At 39.8% G+C, this 14,952-nt stretch overlaps 2 protein-coding genes across 7 annotated transcripts in view; one reads left to right on the top strand and one right to left on the bottom strand.

Annotated features, from left to right (window-relative positions):
• The window catches only part of LOC146489249 (carbonic anhydrase 7-like), a 10,344-nt gene extending 9,181 nt beyond the window's left edge, over window positions 1-1,163 (top strand). For all 6 annotated transcript variants that reach the window (XM_085107950.1, XM_085107936.1, XM_085107954.1 and 3 more), the window contains exon 2: window positions 1-1,163. This exon is cut by the window's left edge and continues 463 nt beyond it. In XM_085107950.1, the coding sequence (XP_084964076.1) occupies window positions 1-345 (345 nt within the window). In that variant the 3' untranslated portion in view covers window positions 346-1,163.
• A 2,082-nt stretch (window positions 1,164-3,245) lies between these two features.
• LOC146489248 (protein dispatched homolog 1-like) lies at window positions 3,246-14,806 on the bottom strand. The gene is made up of 8 exons (XM_085107454.1): window positions 14,509-14,806; window positions 12,874-14,417; window positions 10,002-10,226; window positions 8,627-8,752; window positions 7,999-8,269; window positions 6,313-6,440; window positions 4,983-5,069; window positions 3,246-4,602 (listed from the first exon to the last, which is right to left on the bottom strand). Exons 1-8 carry the CDS (start codon window positions 14,558-14,560, stop codon window positions 3,976-3,978), a joined length of 3,060 nt encoding a protein of 1,019 aa, XP_084963580.1. The 5' UTR covers window positions 14,561-14,806; the 3' UTR covers window positions 3,246-3,975.
• Between the last annotated feature and the right edge of the window lie 146 nt (window positions 14,807-14,952).

The following is a 14,952-nucleotide window of genomic DNA, read 5'->3' as shown; positions in this document are numbered from 1 at the left end:
GATGAGTGCCCAGAGTTGACGCCAATATTAAATCTGTTTCCACGCGTCCAGTACAAAGATGATAAATACACAATGAGGTCGCCATTTGATCCGGGGCTCCTTGTGCCGAACACAGAGGACTACTGGACCTACAGTGGCTCGTTGACCACCCCTCCGTGTTCTGAAAGTGTCACGTGGATAGTGTTAAAAGAAACCATTACAGTTTCTAGGAAACAGATGGAGCTGTTCCGGACCCTGCGTGGCTATCCTTTCTGGCAGAAGTCTGGAAATAATATTGTTGATAACTTTCGCACTGTAATGCCACTCAATGGCCGAATCGCGCGTTCATCTTTTACTGAGATTTAACAGTGTCATAATGAGACTAAGGCCTTTGTGAAGCTAGAGACTAGCAAGGTTCAAACTCTTATGTCTTTACTGAGCTAAATGTGCAACACTTTCAACAGGAATCTATTACATCAACGCTTATTAACTAATCTCTAATTTTCTATCCATATTTGAAAGAAATCAATTGATAGTCAAACTACTGAATATGTTTTACTTTTTCTCTGACTGCAACTGTAAATGGTTTTGAGCACAGGAGTCATGCATCCGGATGACATTGACTCACGTTTTGACAGTCTGAGCGGAAGTCATCATCAGTGTCGAGTAAATTGTGGAACGTCAGTAGATGGTATAAATGTCTCTGGTCGATTGACCTGATTGTTCAACGAAGTCGAGGTGGTATTGGTCGTTTTTCAGTTAAGCCGTGATGTTATTGGCTGTGAAGACTGTAAAAAGTGATTGGTTCGTTTCGATCCGTCTTTTGTTTAGCCTCCCACGCAGTCGTTTTTAGGGAACTCGTATTACCTCCTCCTTTGTGGGGAGGAGGTAATACAAGTCCCGTAAAAACGACTGCGTGGGAGGCTATCTTTTGTCAGTCAAAAGTCCATTGGTCTAATTTTAGTAAAGTTTGTCGGTTGGTCTATTGTTGGTCTGTTTTCTTGATGCTATCAATAAGTCGTTTGTAAGGTGTAGGTAGTTGTTGTTGACGATTTAGTGGCAGTTAGTAAACCAGCTTTCCAGAGTAAGTCGTTGAAAGTAATTCGTACTGCAGGGAACGCACTTTGAGCAGTGCCAGTCGATTTTGTGGTCCGTTTGTAAATGTTGTTCATGGTATACAGCAATGGGATTGTTGATATCCCCATTTCTAGACGCTCGTTTGTGTTCAGTTAGTCGTGTGTTCAAATTTCTGTCCGTCTCGCCGATACAAATGGCCTGACAGTCGCAGCATTTGCTTTTGTAAACTTCTTCCTGTCAGTCTCTCGCTTTGTCTCTGTCCTTTACGTTCGTTAGTAATTCAGTCTCGCAAAGTAGTAACACAGTATGTAGGTTTGTGAGCTACACGGATGTTGTAGGACTAAAGGATCCGTGCGAGAGTTTAAGAACTTTCTTTGATGTAAGGTATAGTCGCAGTAGTAACATTATTTTATTTTTAGTAAAATATTTATTGCTTTACTAGCAATGTCTGGCATAGTTTCTTGGAAAACTTAACCTGACTTTTTGGTTCCTCTTATCCCCCACCCCCTCGAGGTGCGCGTCTATATTTTTTTAAGGAGTAGGACCAGGGTACAATGGTGGTGAAGAAATCTGGGGTGAGTTGCATAAAATTTAACATCAGGCGTAACTGCTAACGCCAGACCTTCAGCCCAGTCACAATCAGTATTTTAACGTCTGACGATGGCATTTACACCCGCCGTTAAGTTTTATGCAACTGGCTTAGTGGGCCTTACTTTCTTTAAAAAAAAGAATGGGTATTGATCTGTGCCTAGACCCAAATTGCCCATTTTCCTCTCAATTCCGCTTCTCAAACCTGTAAACCAACAATGAGAGTAATACAGTTCTTGTCTGTCCTAATAATTGATAATAACGAGGTTAAAATTGTATTACGTTGCTCGACTCATATGTACATGAGATTGTTGGAGTGATATTAAGAAACCATACAAAGAAGACGGGTTTAGACTTTACTGCTGCTTTAGAAGGTAAGAGCTTCAACGTTATTTCAGACAATATTCTTTTATTATCCAGGATAATCTCCCAAAATTCCGTGAAAGCAGGAAACAAGAAATCCAATTTCAAACTTTCAAAGTCATGTTTCTTCGGACTCACATATATATCCATCTTTATAAAGTAACCGCTACTCATTAATAATACTGAACAAGTTGCAAAACGTTATAACTTACTTAGTAATTCCAGTAAAAAAGGACTTGTCCAATCTACATATATAACCTCTATAACATCTGTGTTACGAGAGACACACACTCACTTTTAATCGGTATAAGTCATGTTGCTTAGCAATATGGCTATCAAAGACTTCTTTGTAGAAAGACATTGCTTAAGGCATTTTTGAAAACGTTGAAAACCCACAACGCATATCTTTCTTCTCGAATCTAATTATGTTACCACGCCATTTCCGATTTGTTCAGTAAAATAAAGTAATTTGCATTGTTAAAAATTATCTTATGAGCTCCACATTTTTTTCACGTTGCAGCCCATAAGGGCGAAGCCATGGTGAGAAATCTCGAATTAATAGGATAATTGCTTTAGTATAAACTTAGCTAATAGAGGGTTTTCAATTGAGTGTCGTGAAACCAAAATTAAACTTTTTGTTCTGTCCGAGCCGAGAACAAACGCAAACAGCGCAAAGAACCAACCAGGCCCCGGTTGTTCAAAGATCGGATAAATCCCTATCCAGCGGATAAACGTATTCGTTGGAGAACATTTTGTCCTCTGGATAGCGAATTTATCCAGTGGATAGCGTTATCCGCTCTTTGAACAACCGCGGCCAGGCCTGGAAGCAAATGCATGTCACGCGGAAAAACGCGTGCGAGAAAGGCACGATTGGTTTTGGTTTTGTTTCTCATTGGACAAAAAATTGGCCCCCCGCGAGGTACACACTGACTTTTCATCGGATCTACTAGACGTTCAAAAATGAGCAAGTAAATTATCTATATTCTCATCGCAGACACTTCGAAAACGCGGCGAAGCAGCCGCCATTTTGTTGAAAACCGCTACTCACTATCTATCACAGGATAGATAGCGAGTAGCGTAGCCAATCAGAGAACGGCATTCGTGATAGAACACTAGTAGATTTATACTAATAATCGTTTTTTAATTGTTGAGACACAAGAATGTTGTCTTTCAAATTGAGTTTTTCCTTGTAAATACAAAACGCTTTCTAATACAATTATGAGTCAGCAGCCATTCAATTTTCTTTTCGTATAAAAAGAACTTTTATTAAATAGTATGAACACCACCCTGAAACAGTCGTTTAACCAGAAACAGCTTTCGAAAACTTCTAACACAACTTAATGACGAGGCTCAGAGGACGCAAACAACAGAAATTCTTGACAGTTTTTCAATTTCCCTCGTTATTTGTTTACTATGACCCACTGTCAAAATATATTTTAATACTCGGCTCGAAAGGAAAGAGTGAAGACTTCGTTCTTGCTGGGCTTTGATTATGCCTAATGTACAGATTAACTTTCTCATCCCTTTACAAATTTATACAGTCTGGCCAACTAGCCTTGTATCGCATACGATGCCGCTTAACTTGGAAAGCGCCAGTTTTGATTAATCTTTAACTTAAACTGGCTGACACTGCCCGTAACTCTGCATTATCACTGTTGATTGACCAGACGTTTTACTGCGGGTTAATTACGTTTGATTTCTGAGACGTCCTTGTTAATTTCCCATTTCAAACAAACTCTATCATTAGTGCACTCGTTAAGTGAATATAAATTCAATAAAGCATATTAAAATTTCGCTTTTGGATGTATATCTAGTATTAAAAATACCTGAGTTGTAAGATAAAAATACACTTAGGTGTTTGTCACTTCAAATTAATTCTTCCAGATTCTACAGATTTCAGTTCCGACAAATGCTGTTTCGCACCTTATCAGACATTTCAACTGAATTCCTACTCCTATCGCACTGGTGTCATAAAGGCGTGGCCGTTTTAGAGGAGCACGTGGTGGGGGACCTGTGCTTAGGTTCGGTGAGGTCTTCGCAAGGAATCTCCTCCTGCAATGGTCTTCCAGTCTTTCTCCTGCACCAGTTATACAATGGTTCCAACGATCCAGTTTTTCCTTCAGGGCCGAAGATCCCCAGAATAGTGGTGAACAGAATTAAAGCATAAATGATTGAAAGCCCAATGGTGCAAAACATGAATATACCGAACTGAAAGAAGAAAAGGATCTTAGCAGCTAACATGAACACAGAAGCTCCCAGTGAGGTGCTCGCACCCGACAACACCGAGATACCCACGTGACCTAACGTATCACGGACTTTGTCGCGGCGTGATTGCTTCTGGGATCTAACGTAGCCATCAGCAAGGTGAACTACGTAATCCACCGCAAGTCCGACTACGAGCGTAAGATTAAGAGACTCCAGAACTCCAAGTTTCCATCCGGCAAGCGGTATCACACCAACGACACCAACAGTGATGCAAGATATGATAGCTCCGCACAGCAGACCCACTATCCAGTTTGACGTCATAATTACAAGCAACGAGATGGCCAGTCCCAGTCCTAGTAGAATACCACGTACAGCAGTAGATGCAAGGACCTGGTGAAAAAAAATATTGCGTAATTGGACGTTGATGTTTCCTAGTTCTCTACATTCTGAAACACTGACAGGCAAAGGGGTAGGTTTTAAATGAAGAGCTCTTTAGTCTTAAACAGGACTTTAAATTAGTATGCAACAACATAATTTATAGAAGTTTGAACACTAAACCATTTTGTCTTCCATTTTGGTGAATCGATGTACACCGGACAACTCTCGTAAAAGACACCCCCCTTTAATCATGAGCAAGTGCTTTTGAAAATGACTGGTTTTCAGAAAGCGACCACATTTTTGTACTGAGTCCGAAAGACTGTTGTTTGATCATGTGACAGCCTTTTTATATTTATAAATAAGCTTATGGTATGATGACTTATTATACAAACCTTCTTGACCTTGAGCCAGTGCCAGGCGTTATGTCCATTAGGAGTGGCTTGAAAAGCATTGTTACATGAAGAAGGCATCCTCTTTACCTAACCAAGAAAGGAATCGCATCGCAAGTCTGCATTTCAGAAGGTAATCGCAGTTTGACTGAAGGCTGATAAGCCCTTATCCACGATAAAAATCTAAGGGTTAGTAAAATCTCTTGTTTGAATTTATAAGTTAGGGTTTCGTAATACATAAGCAAGTGAAAATTAACGATAAAAATCTTCAGCGAACTATTTCTGACACTTTCTGACATTTTGAACTTGAAAATGGTGTCATGACGACTCCGAAACGTCGTTCCTTTTTATCGTCAATTTTCACTTGCTTGGTTTGACTTTGTTCATTTAAGTATTAGTCTGGAATTTCTTTACACTAGAATTTAAAAAAAAAAAAACGTGAGCTACAAACATTTAATAGATGTCTTCATTGGCAAGTTTTTTGGATTCAGAAATGATTAAAACTGGCTGTCTTAACTTTTTCATAGCAACCGCTTAAAGTTGTGGTGAGCAAATACTATCGATCCCTCGATTTTATACCAAATGAATCACAAAGGTAAGTTTTGCTCTTAAAATAACTCAGATTCTCGTTTGTGAATCCTTCTTCATTTATCGCCAAACAAAGAAAGTGAGTTCACGAAGAGCTAAACCTTTTTGTACGCTTTTCATCTTTGCTGAGAAAACCTAATTAAAAGCCACGCATGCACATTTGAGCAAAAAACTGTGACTGGTTGTTTTAATGGAAACAAACTGTTTTCTGAGGAAAAGCTCGTTAGAATTTGACAAAACAGTAGTTCTCTAAAAGCGTAACTCGCCTACAAACAAAAACCAAAATCTAACAGAGGGTATCTTCAAAAAACATTAAAGTGCAAAACCAACATTTACAGGAGATCTCTCTGTTAAAATTACATGAAAGCAGCGTCACTATATCAGTATTTTGTGAGTGTTTCTGGATACAAAATATGGCTAAAAGTTAAGGGAAACCATTATTTGTGGACGGTTAATAGCTTGCTGCGTTGCCATGGCAACAGCACGTTGCTCAATAAGAAGTATCAAAATTTATTTCTTCTTAGTTAATCTTACACCATGCTTATTTCGGGTACTCAGAAGTACGTAGTTTTCACTGAAATAATGTTAACTAACACCTGTATACTGGAAAACTGTGTTCGGCCACCTTAAGCAATTTTACATTGTATTTGTGTGACATCATCATTATGAAACAAGAAAACGAACCCAGTGTGCATGAAACACTCAACACATTGGCGTTTGTTATGTGGCATTTGTTCTGGTATACCTTTTCTTGTATAAAGGTTTCCCATTGATGGTAAACTTTCAGACCCTCAGTTTGCCCAGTCTTACTAAGAACCATTGTCGTGTTTACAGCCACTGAAGCAAACAAAAGCCTGTTTCCATACTGGCCACCTGAAAACAAGTTCATGATCGTTGATTTCAGTTCGAATCACGGAAAGGGCAGCCGATGTAGAAGGAGCTTGCGGTTGAATTACCGTAAAAGGCTGGTTTACACGTACGATGCAAGGATTAGCAAAAGCACGAGAATAAACGCAAGGATGTTTATACGTGTGATAAACACAATACGCATACGCAGGCGCAGTAGCGCTAAATTTTGGCGTCCAAAGTTTCAATCCAACATAGCAGAGGGACCTGTGAGGAGGAGATGTGGTTTGTTATGAGAAATTGTTGTCTTCTTTGGATTGGTTTCATTACCTGGGAAGAAATATCAATTGTAAGCATTACATGGAGGTCATCAGTAGCCCTTTCTTATTTTCGCCGTTAAATCTATACAGCACTTGTCACACATCTCAAAAATGCCTTAATAGATCAAGCTGAACCCTGACGGCTGCTACCATCTTGAAAACAACCTATTTGTGGGCCGGTTATTTAAAAAAAGTCTAACAGACCATGGTTTAACACCATCAATTCACCTATTTGTCCAATTGTCAGTGGCTCATCTTCAAAAGATATAAAATGTGTGTCTAAGTAAAGGTATAGTCGCACTACAAAATAAATATTGCACATGGCCGGAACTTAATCCAGTTTCTGTAGCATGAAGCAACTAGTGTACTGCCACTCCTCCCTGGAAGGGATGCTAGTCCATCGCAGGGTTACCACCAACAGTATGTCACCGGGAACCATTTATACACGTGGGTGAAGAGAGAAAATGTGGAAAAAAGTTTCTTGTCTAAGGAATCAACAAGATAGTGCAGAGAGCAACGTAAACTAGCCACCGGTCCCCGGTGTTTCGACTGAAAGTCCAGTGGAAAGTCCGACGCATCAAAAATTACATCACCGCGCATGTGTATTGTACGTCCCATGAGTAAACCGGGATAACGCATACGCAGGCACGAGTAGAAACCACCAGTTAAAACGTTTTGTGCAGGGCTAGTGTTCTTAAACTGCTTTTCTAATCAAGGTCACAGCACGGTCTTCGATATCAGTGCCCACCAAGGTTTGGTATTGTCCTCCTCAGTAGGGTATGTTGTGCCATATGTCACCACCCACTACACACGAGGCTCGGGGAACCTGCCTTAATGCCCTTCAAGTCGAGAGTGTCAACCAATCAACCAGAGATCTTGGTAGCCCGACGTGGAGAACAAACAAGCCAGCTTAACTCTCCACACCTCTTTCATGGTATGTATGTGCCGAACAGCCCTCCACGCTGTGATATCTCATCCCCTCTTCAAAAAAACTATACTTCTTAGCGAAGCAAATGCTTAGAATTCTCGAGTTCTTTTCTTTGCCAGTGTATCATGTTCGGTTATATTCCGGAATGTACATACCTTAAACGAAACACCTTTTTTCGATGTCTTGTTCCAGGGAAACAATAACAATGAAACAAGCGCTGGGAAATTTCTTCCATAGTGGACATTGGAATTAACGGGACCGGCTCTTTTGCATGCAGGTATGAATACGATTTTTCATTTTAAAAACTGTGAACTTTGGATCATTACTTCTTACTGACCTTGATAGTTTGGCACCTGGGACGGGTCGGTGGGGTCCATTGATCCACCCAGCAGCCCACCGTACGTGTGATAGTCATGCGACGTCATCGACTGATTGGCGTTAGTTAACCAGTATCCCAGAATCGCCTCAAAGTATCTGTCGTACATGGCACCAACACGTGTCACGTTGAACAGCTCAGGGTTTCGAGACATTAACAAACGTACGTCTTCTTCATCAGTCGGAATGGCGAACATTGTGGTGTTAGGGTATTGAGGTTTGCTGGCCTCATTCTACGACAAAGAACACTAATGTTTTGCGATTGATGTATGAAGTTTTATTAATATGGTTTACGATGTAAATTTTAATTCATTTTTTAGAATTTTCTAGAATATAGTTATGGAGAAGGCAGTAAGATTAGTAGATTTACTGAGATGTACAGAAATTGCTTCATCAGTCCTAAAATTCGGAAAGCTACAGGAAGGTATTGCATCCTAACGTTGTGTTTTGGGCATTGTATTTTCACAGAGTTCTTCGTACTTCAGTTGTGAACTAAATGAGAGTTACCTTCAAAGTACAAGGTGCGAAAGTTAGTATTCTGAGCGCTCCGTAAAAGACCTAGAGTACAAAGTACACTAAGCACGTTTTACCTGGAGATATTCTTCCAATCTCTCCATAAAACATTGGATTTCTGGTTCCGCAGTCACTGCATTGCGCCTTATTCTTAAGTTTCTGACTTGATGTTCTGGTAAGTTTTTTAGATCTTGGCAAAATTCCTAAGATAAAAAAAAAAAAAATAGTAAGGTTGTTGATTATTTCCTTCTCTAACCGATTCACTGACTCACTTCAAGTGAGGGTAGTAGAAGGGAGACACTTAAGAGAAGGCTTGTTATACACACTTATTTACACTGACGACAAACTGTTTATGAACCAGTGAAAAAGGTAATTTGACACGGATGGTATGAATAAAACCTAAAAGCCCCGACTTTGAACAGATCTTTTACGCCGGACCTGTCGCCCTTTTCTCGAAAGTCCCGGTAATTTACCGGGCCCGGTAAGTGTCTTTGGTGATAAATGTTTCATAACAGAAGACAATTTTATTGGGTTTGAACACTAAATTTTGAAATCTTATAATTCTATGAAAACATTGGCCAAGAACCATGTCTGTAATCACTGTGTAATCGGCGAAAAAACGTTTAAAAATATACTTATCGGGCCCGGTCAGTTACCGGGACTTTCGAGAAACGGGCCTTAGGTTTCATACGAACACAAAGTGGCAGATATGAGTTGACTTTTCTAACAGGTCGCGACTCAATGAAGTTCAGTGTAGTGTAAATGTGCCTAGATCTAACGACGGTTACAGGAGCGGATCCAGGAATTTTTGATAGGGGAGGGGGGGTCCAAACTTTGATTCAGATGTACTGTTGAACCTTTTTTGGTGCAAATTACTTATCCCCTACACCTCCGAATCCCCCCGTTAGCATATATTATACACTCCAGATTTCCCGGTAGTGGTAAATTTGGTGTGCGCTGTTTCCAAAAGTATCGCCATTCCTTTAACACAGAAAGAAGTGCGGACGGTGTAAGTAAGTCCTGTTGTCAAAGCTGTAGCTTTTCTCCTAGCCTGCAGAACAGGCGGGGTTTTTTTTTTTTGCGTTTTTCAGGGGAGCGGAGGCAAGCACGAGGCGAGCGCGGAGCGCGAATCACGCGCGACGAGAGAGGCCCTCCTGTCGCGCGTCACTCGCGGATCGCGCTCGCCTCGTGCGGTCCTCCGCTCGTCTGAAAAAATTACATTTTTGAATATACCTGGAATTTAGTTTTATGGTAAAATGATTTTAAAAAAAATCAACCAATTGATTTGTGATATGCTATCCTGTCGATGCAAGAATTTTAGTGTCAAGCAAGTAGTAAAAAAAAAAAAAAAAAAAAAAAAGAGTCTAATAGGAGGAGGAATCCGCCACTGGGTTATGGTCAAACAAGAGATGAAAGAATCATTAGACGTAAACTCATCACAGAATTACTTACCAGTAAGGCTTCTTGACACTCTGAAGGGTTGAGATCAAAACTGGTATCAAACACAGTCTTTCCTTTGCATTTGAAGTCTGTAAAGTGGCAGGAGCTGCGATCTTGGTTCTTCAGTCCCCAGATGATGTTAACCTCAACAACGTCATCTTCTTGACTCGGCCGGAAAGCCGAGCGCCGCAGCCGCTTTATAATGTACCAGTTGGTGCCAGGACCCCACACGTCCACCTGAAAGAGAATTGTGTAATGTTAAAAAAAGTTACTTAACTGACGGGAATTAAGACATGAATAATCTCAGCCTTGCCAGTGAGGGCCTTTGACAAAAAGAGGAGGCTCCAAGACGCCCCAGTTATTTTTCCATAAGGGCTTCAACTGCTTCAGGCCCGTATTCACTATAGAGACAACCGAGGCGTTTGTTTCGGCTGACGTTTAGTGAATGCTAAGACCTTATCTGATGGAAAAGATTTTGAAGAAATGGTTTTGAAACAAGGTTTTTGGGGAACACCAGCCTCGGTGGCTGTTTATCATATTGAAGATTAACTAGAAATAGTTTCTTTCTTTTGTCCAGCGCGCCCTGACTGCTACTTATTATTCTATTGATCTAGCTGTGATATATGACGAGCCCTTGCATTTTTTGCCTATTGGCGTTGCAGCCTCTTTACTTGGAAGTTCTTAAACTTCACCCCCGAAAATTATATTGAAACACTTACTGTAAACCATATGATTTGACAATTCTATTTATTATGGTCAGTCCGGTCATGTCAAATTTTGAGGGGACAAGGAAAGTTCGATAAAATGGCCTTGGCCAAGTTTGTATTATATGAGGTTCCAACAAGAGAGGATCAAGGGGTATTTCCAAATAATGGGACTGCTGTACTCGGAATGTGGTGCAAATAAGTAAATTCGCTCAAGGAAATAAGTTATTTTTGCACATTATTCGGCATCCTTGTTGTTGTTGTTGCTATGGTTGTTTTTTTTATAGCTCTTCTAGCTAAAATTTAAAAATTTTGTTCTGGTTACAGGCTTGAGGCTTTACCAAAATCTCAAAAGAATCTCGTTGTTTATTGTGCAGAATCGTATTCCAAAATAGCATAAACTAATTTAAAAAAATAATTCCTCTCTAGAAACTATCAACATTCAAGATTCCCCACTTGAAACTTGTTGCAACATACATTAATGTATATAAATGTTAATTTAGCTTATGGTAGTAAATGTTTTACTATACGTGGTTATACGTTCGATTGTCTGTAACATGATTACATCATTAATAAGTACAGGATGCTACTTTTAACGCTTAGAAAAGTAATAGTGTGATACATCAAAATTACTGAGTGTCATGTCAGGGGTAGCGCAAGTGCTTTTCTCGTTTAGTTTACTTCAAGTGGAAAAGACGACGATCGAAGTTTCATTTCCCTCGGCTGTTTGTAAATGTCTCTTAAAAGTTAGATGATAACGTTGCGAGTCTACAAAAAAGGATTCAAAAAAAATACATTTGTTCGAGCATAGCGACAAAATCAAGTACATGCATCCTATTAATTTATAGACACAAGCACTTGAACTTTAACTTTAGCTGAAGACATGGTGCAAGCAGTAAAATGATTTGTCCGACAAACTGAAACTTATTTTACAAAAGTATTAATTTTGTTCTTTCAAAGGACGATAGTTGTGTTCATTAATAATACATTACTTTATTTTAATCAAAATTTGAATAATTGTTCTTCACCAAGGACAGCAGCTGTTTCTTAGTGGCTTATATTCTTACATATAAACACAGCTCCATCAGCGAATAATTATCGAAAAACTTAACAGCATTTTGGTGTTTAATATTTATTTTCTGTTGAAACTCTTTAATCTAAGCACCAATTACTGGAAACGATCCAATAAAGAAAACGTGTTGAAGGACCCCAGGATTTGTGGGGAAATTTGATACAAACTTCACCGCAACACATCACACCCAGAAGGAAACAAAAAGGATTCCCTTTCACCATACACACAGATTTAGCAATAAATGGCTTAAAAGTGGTGAAGATGGTAGTAGCAGTTTAGCTGGATGCATTTTGTTTTCATCTGTAAAGTCAACTCGTCCAAAAAAATGAGAATCATGCAGAATGTTGTTTATATAATATTGGTTTATTTGGTGGCGGATTCCACCGTAATGCGCCAAAATAATAACATCATTTATTTATGCCAGATTTTTCTCTTCTGATAGGTTTTGTTTCAGTTTCGAGAACTAATATGGAACATGCAAAGACAAGGTATGACTGCTCCAAGCGAAATTAAAGATCAATAGCATATCCAATTTTATAGCTCTATTCAAATTTTAGGAAAAGAACAAATAGATGTTGCTGAGCATATTTGCCTAGAGCCAAATATCATTTTCTATTCAGATATCGGAGAGACGTCAGAAAAAAAAAATTACCTTCCATAATTGTTTAGCGTCTGAAGAGGAAACAGTTGTGGAGTGCAGCTGAATTAGTTCCATACCTTTTCTGTCAATTATCGTTCACAAACCCAGGTGGAAAAAACACCGAAACAGGCTTTGTATTTTAATAGGCATGATCCTCAGAACATAGGGAAAGAACAAATAATTAATGTAAAGTCATGCAAACTCGACCCCCTCAAAAATAAAATGCATGCATAACAATATTGGGTACGTTTTTTTATTGAAAAGCGACCGACTATGCTTCCTTTCTATCATATTGCACAACAATTACTTCAAAATCTGGCCAATCGAAAGCAAAGAATTGTTAGAAACAATGTTAGCATGCTCTATGACAATCACATCCATAGCTATTTCGAATAAACAGCTGAACTGATTCCCGGTTGATGTATTCAAGTGCTACTGTTAGGGTCCATAAACAGTAAAATCACCTACCGGCTCCTCATCAGGCGTGAGTTGTGTCGCAAATCCTATCGAGACGCAAAGAAAACCCAGAAAAACTATCAAGATAATCCAGCGTATTGTTCTGTGTGCGACGAAATTGTCAAAATACTTTCCCTCAAGAAGCTTGCTGACAATTTTGCTGGGTTCCACGAATTTTTCCTGTTCTCTTTCCTGCTCCTCGGCCAAGTCTCCCTGGACTATGTCCTCCCGGCGAGAGGTTATAGCCCGCCAAGCTTTTAAATCTCCAAAGCAGTGCCAACGATAGTCCTTCCAGTAGAACTCATATGTTATTATGACGGTGGGAAAGAAGATTATTACGGAACAGTAGTTTACGAAAACCAGCAGCGCTGAGAAGATGCCGAATGTGGACACACCCAGGAGGGGTGAAAACACACTGGTGATGAAGGCCACTATTGTAGTGAAGGAGGTTGTAAACATGGCACTGGCGGCTCGACGGTACACGAATGACATTCTTGAGGCAAGGTCGCGAAATGTGTTTGATTCCGAAGCTTTCCAAGCGTCAATAAAAACAAACACATCATCCGCGCCAATACCAAGGATTATAAACACTGAGAGTACGTGGAAAATGCCAATATAACGACAGTCCAAGAGAACTCGGTAAATTAAATTCGCGCCGAAAAAACACGTAAGTATACTAAAGACAGCCCAGCCCGTTATCCAAAGTGATTGAGTTTGAAACAGCATAAAGAGAAAAATAAAAGTAAAACTTGCACCGGCCAGAAGAAGATCATATATAACCTGCTGAGAAATGGCATTAAAAAATAAAGCTCGCAAAAAATAATAAATTTTCATGCGGCCGATCCCTTGCTTGAATTTTTTGTCTAGAAACTCAGCAAATGCGTTGCTAGCGAATAACTGAGCCTGGTCCCACTGTTCGTCGACCCTGTCTTCGGTATTATGGAATCCTTTAAGAGGATAACCAATGTAGAATAACGATCTGGTGTATTTAGAGTGAACCGGCTTGGCACTAGTCGAATCGATGACCGCGTGCTTGTCCAGATGGAAATCCAGCATGGCTCTTGTTATGTTCATTGAGTTAGCCAGGGTCAAAATTCCCGTAATGTTATCGAATTCAGGATCAAACAAGTCTTGATGTATCGATCTATAACTGCCGTCAAAGAAGCGAATAATTGACAGGGGTGGTTTACAAAGGCCATTTTCTACGATTTGACAAAGGCGTTGTTGATATATAGAATTGTTGAAGATTTCAAACTCGACGTCGCGAATTGATTTGAGATTGTCTTTCGTGAATGTACTGCCATGTTCGGCTTCGTACATTAACTCTAGCACGTCATACTGGATAGTTCTTTCGCGCTGAGTTCCCACGGAAGTTGGGTTGATGTTTACTCGCGAATCTTGCCGGACGAATTTCCACGCGTCCGCGCGTAATTTGGTCACATCGTCTTCGAGATTTAGTGGTACTTGAGTGAAATCGGCCGGCAAAATATCATAACCAGAAAGATACAAGGATCCGGTCACCAGAAGAAGGATGAAGTGAGCTCCAAGGGTTAAACCTGTTGATAAAATTCAAAAGAGAAAGAATCATCAACCTGTGTATTAAAACAAAATGAATTGACATAAAATAGTTCACTAGATATCCCTTACCGAAGCACAGTTTGGGCCTCTGTACTAAAAATCGAAAGACCCAGGCAGCCATAGCTCATACGAAGTTATTTCATTTCCATAGAATTTTGTCAAGAAACACGCACATGTACAGAAATACACCACCGGCGATTTTATTCTACCTTGATTTTGTTTTTCTTTCGACTTGGCGATAAAACATTTGCATAATTTACTGGTGCATGCAAATGAGTGTCAGCGGTTTGTGTCAAGGGGAGCGTCTTTGTTCACATAAGCTACTTGCTGCAGGTGTTGGCAAAAATTATCAAATGCCACTAGGAGTCTGCTCCTGAAGAAAGCTAGGAAATCATTATTTCTCTCAAAGCGAGTTTACCCGTAGCACGAGTCAAGCTCGAGGCCAAGTCAGGTCGAGTCAAGTACGAGTCACGAGCCGTATTCGAGTCAGGGTCCAACTTTTATTTTTCTCTT

Source organism: Pavona decussata, unplaced genomic scaffold, assembly GCF_977016875.1.
Source record: "Pavona decussata unplaced genomic scaffold, jaPavDecu1.1 SCAFFOLD_6, whole genome shotgun sequence".
Classification (NCBI taxonomy): domain Eukaryota; kingdom Metazoa; phylum Cnidaria; class Anthozoa; order Scleractinia; family Agariciidae; genus Pavona; species Pavona decussata.
The sequence above is the reverse complement of the archived record's forward strand: the minus strand, read 5'-3'. Positions and strand labels throughout refer to the sequence as shown.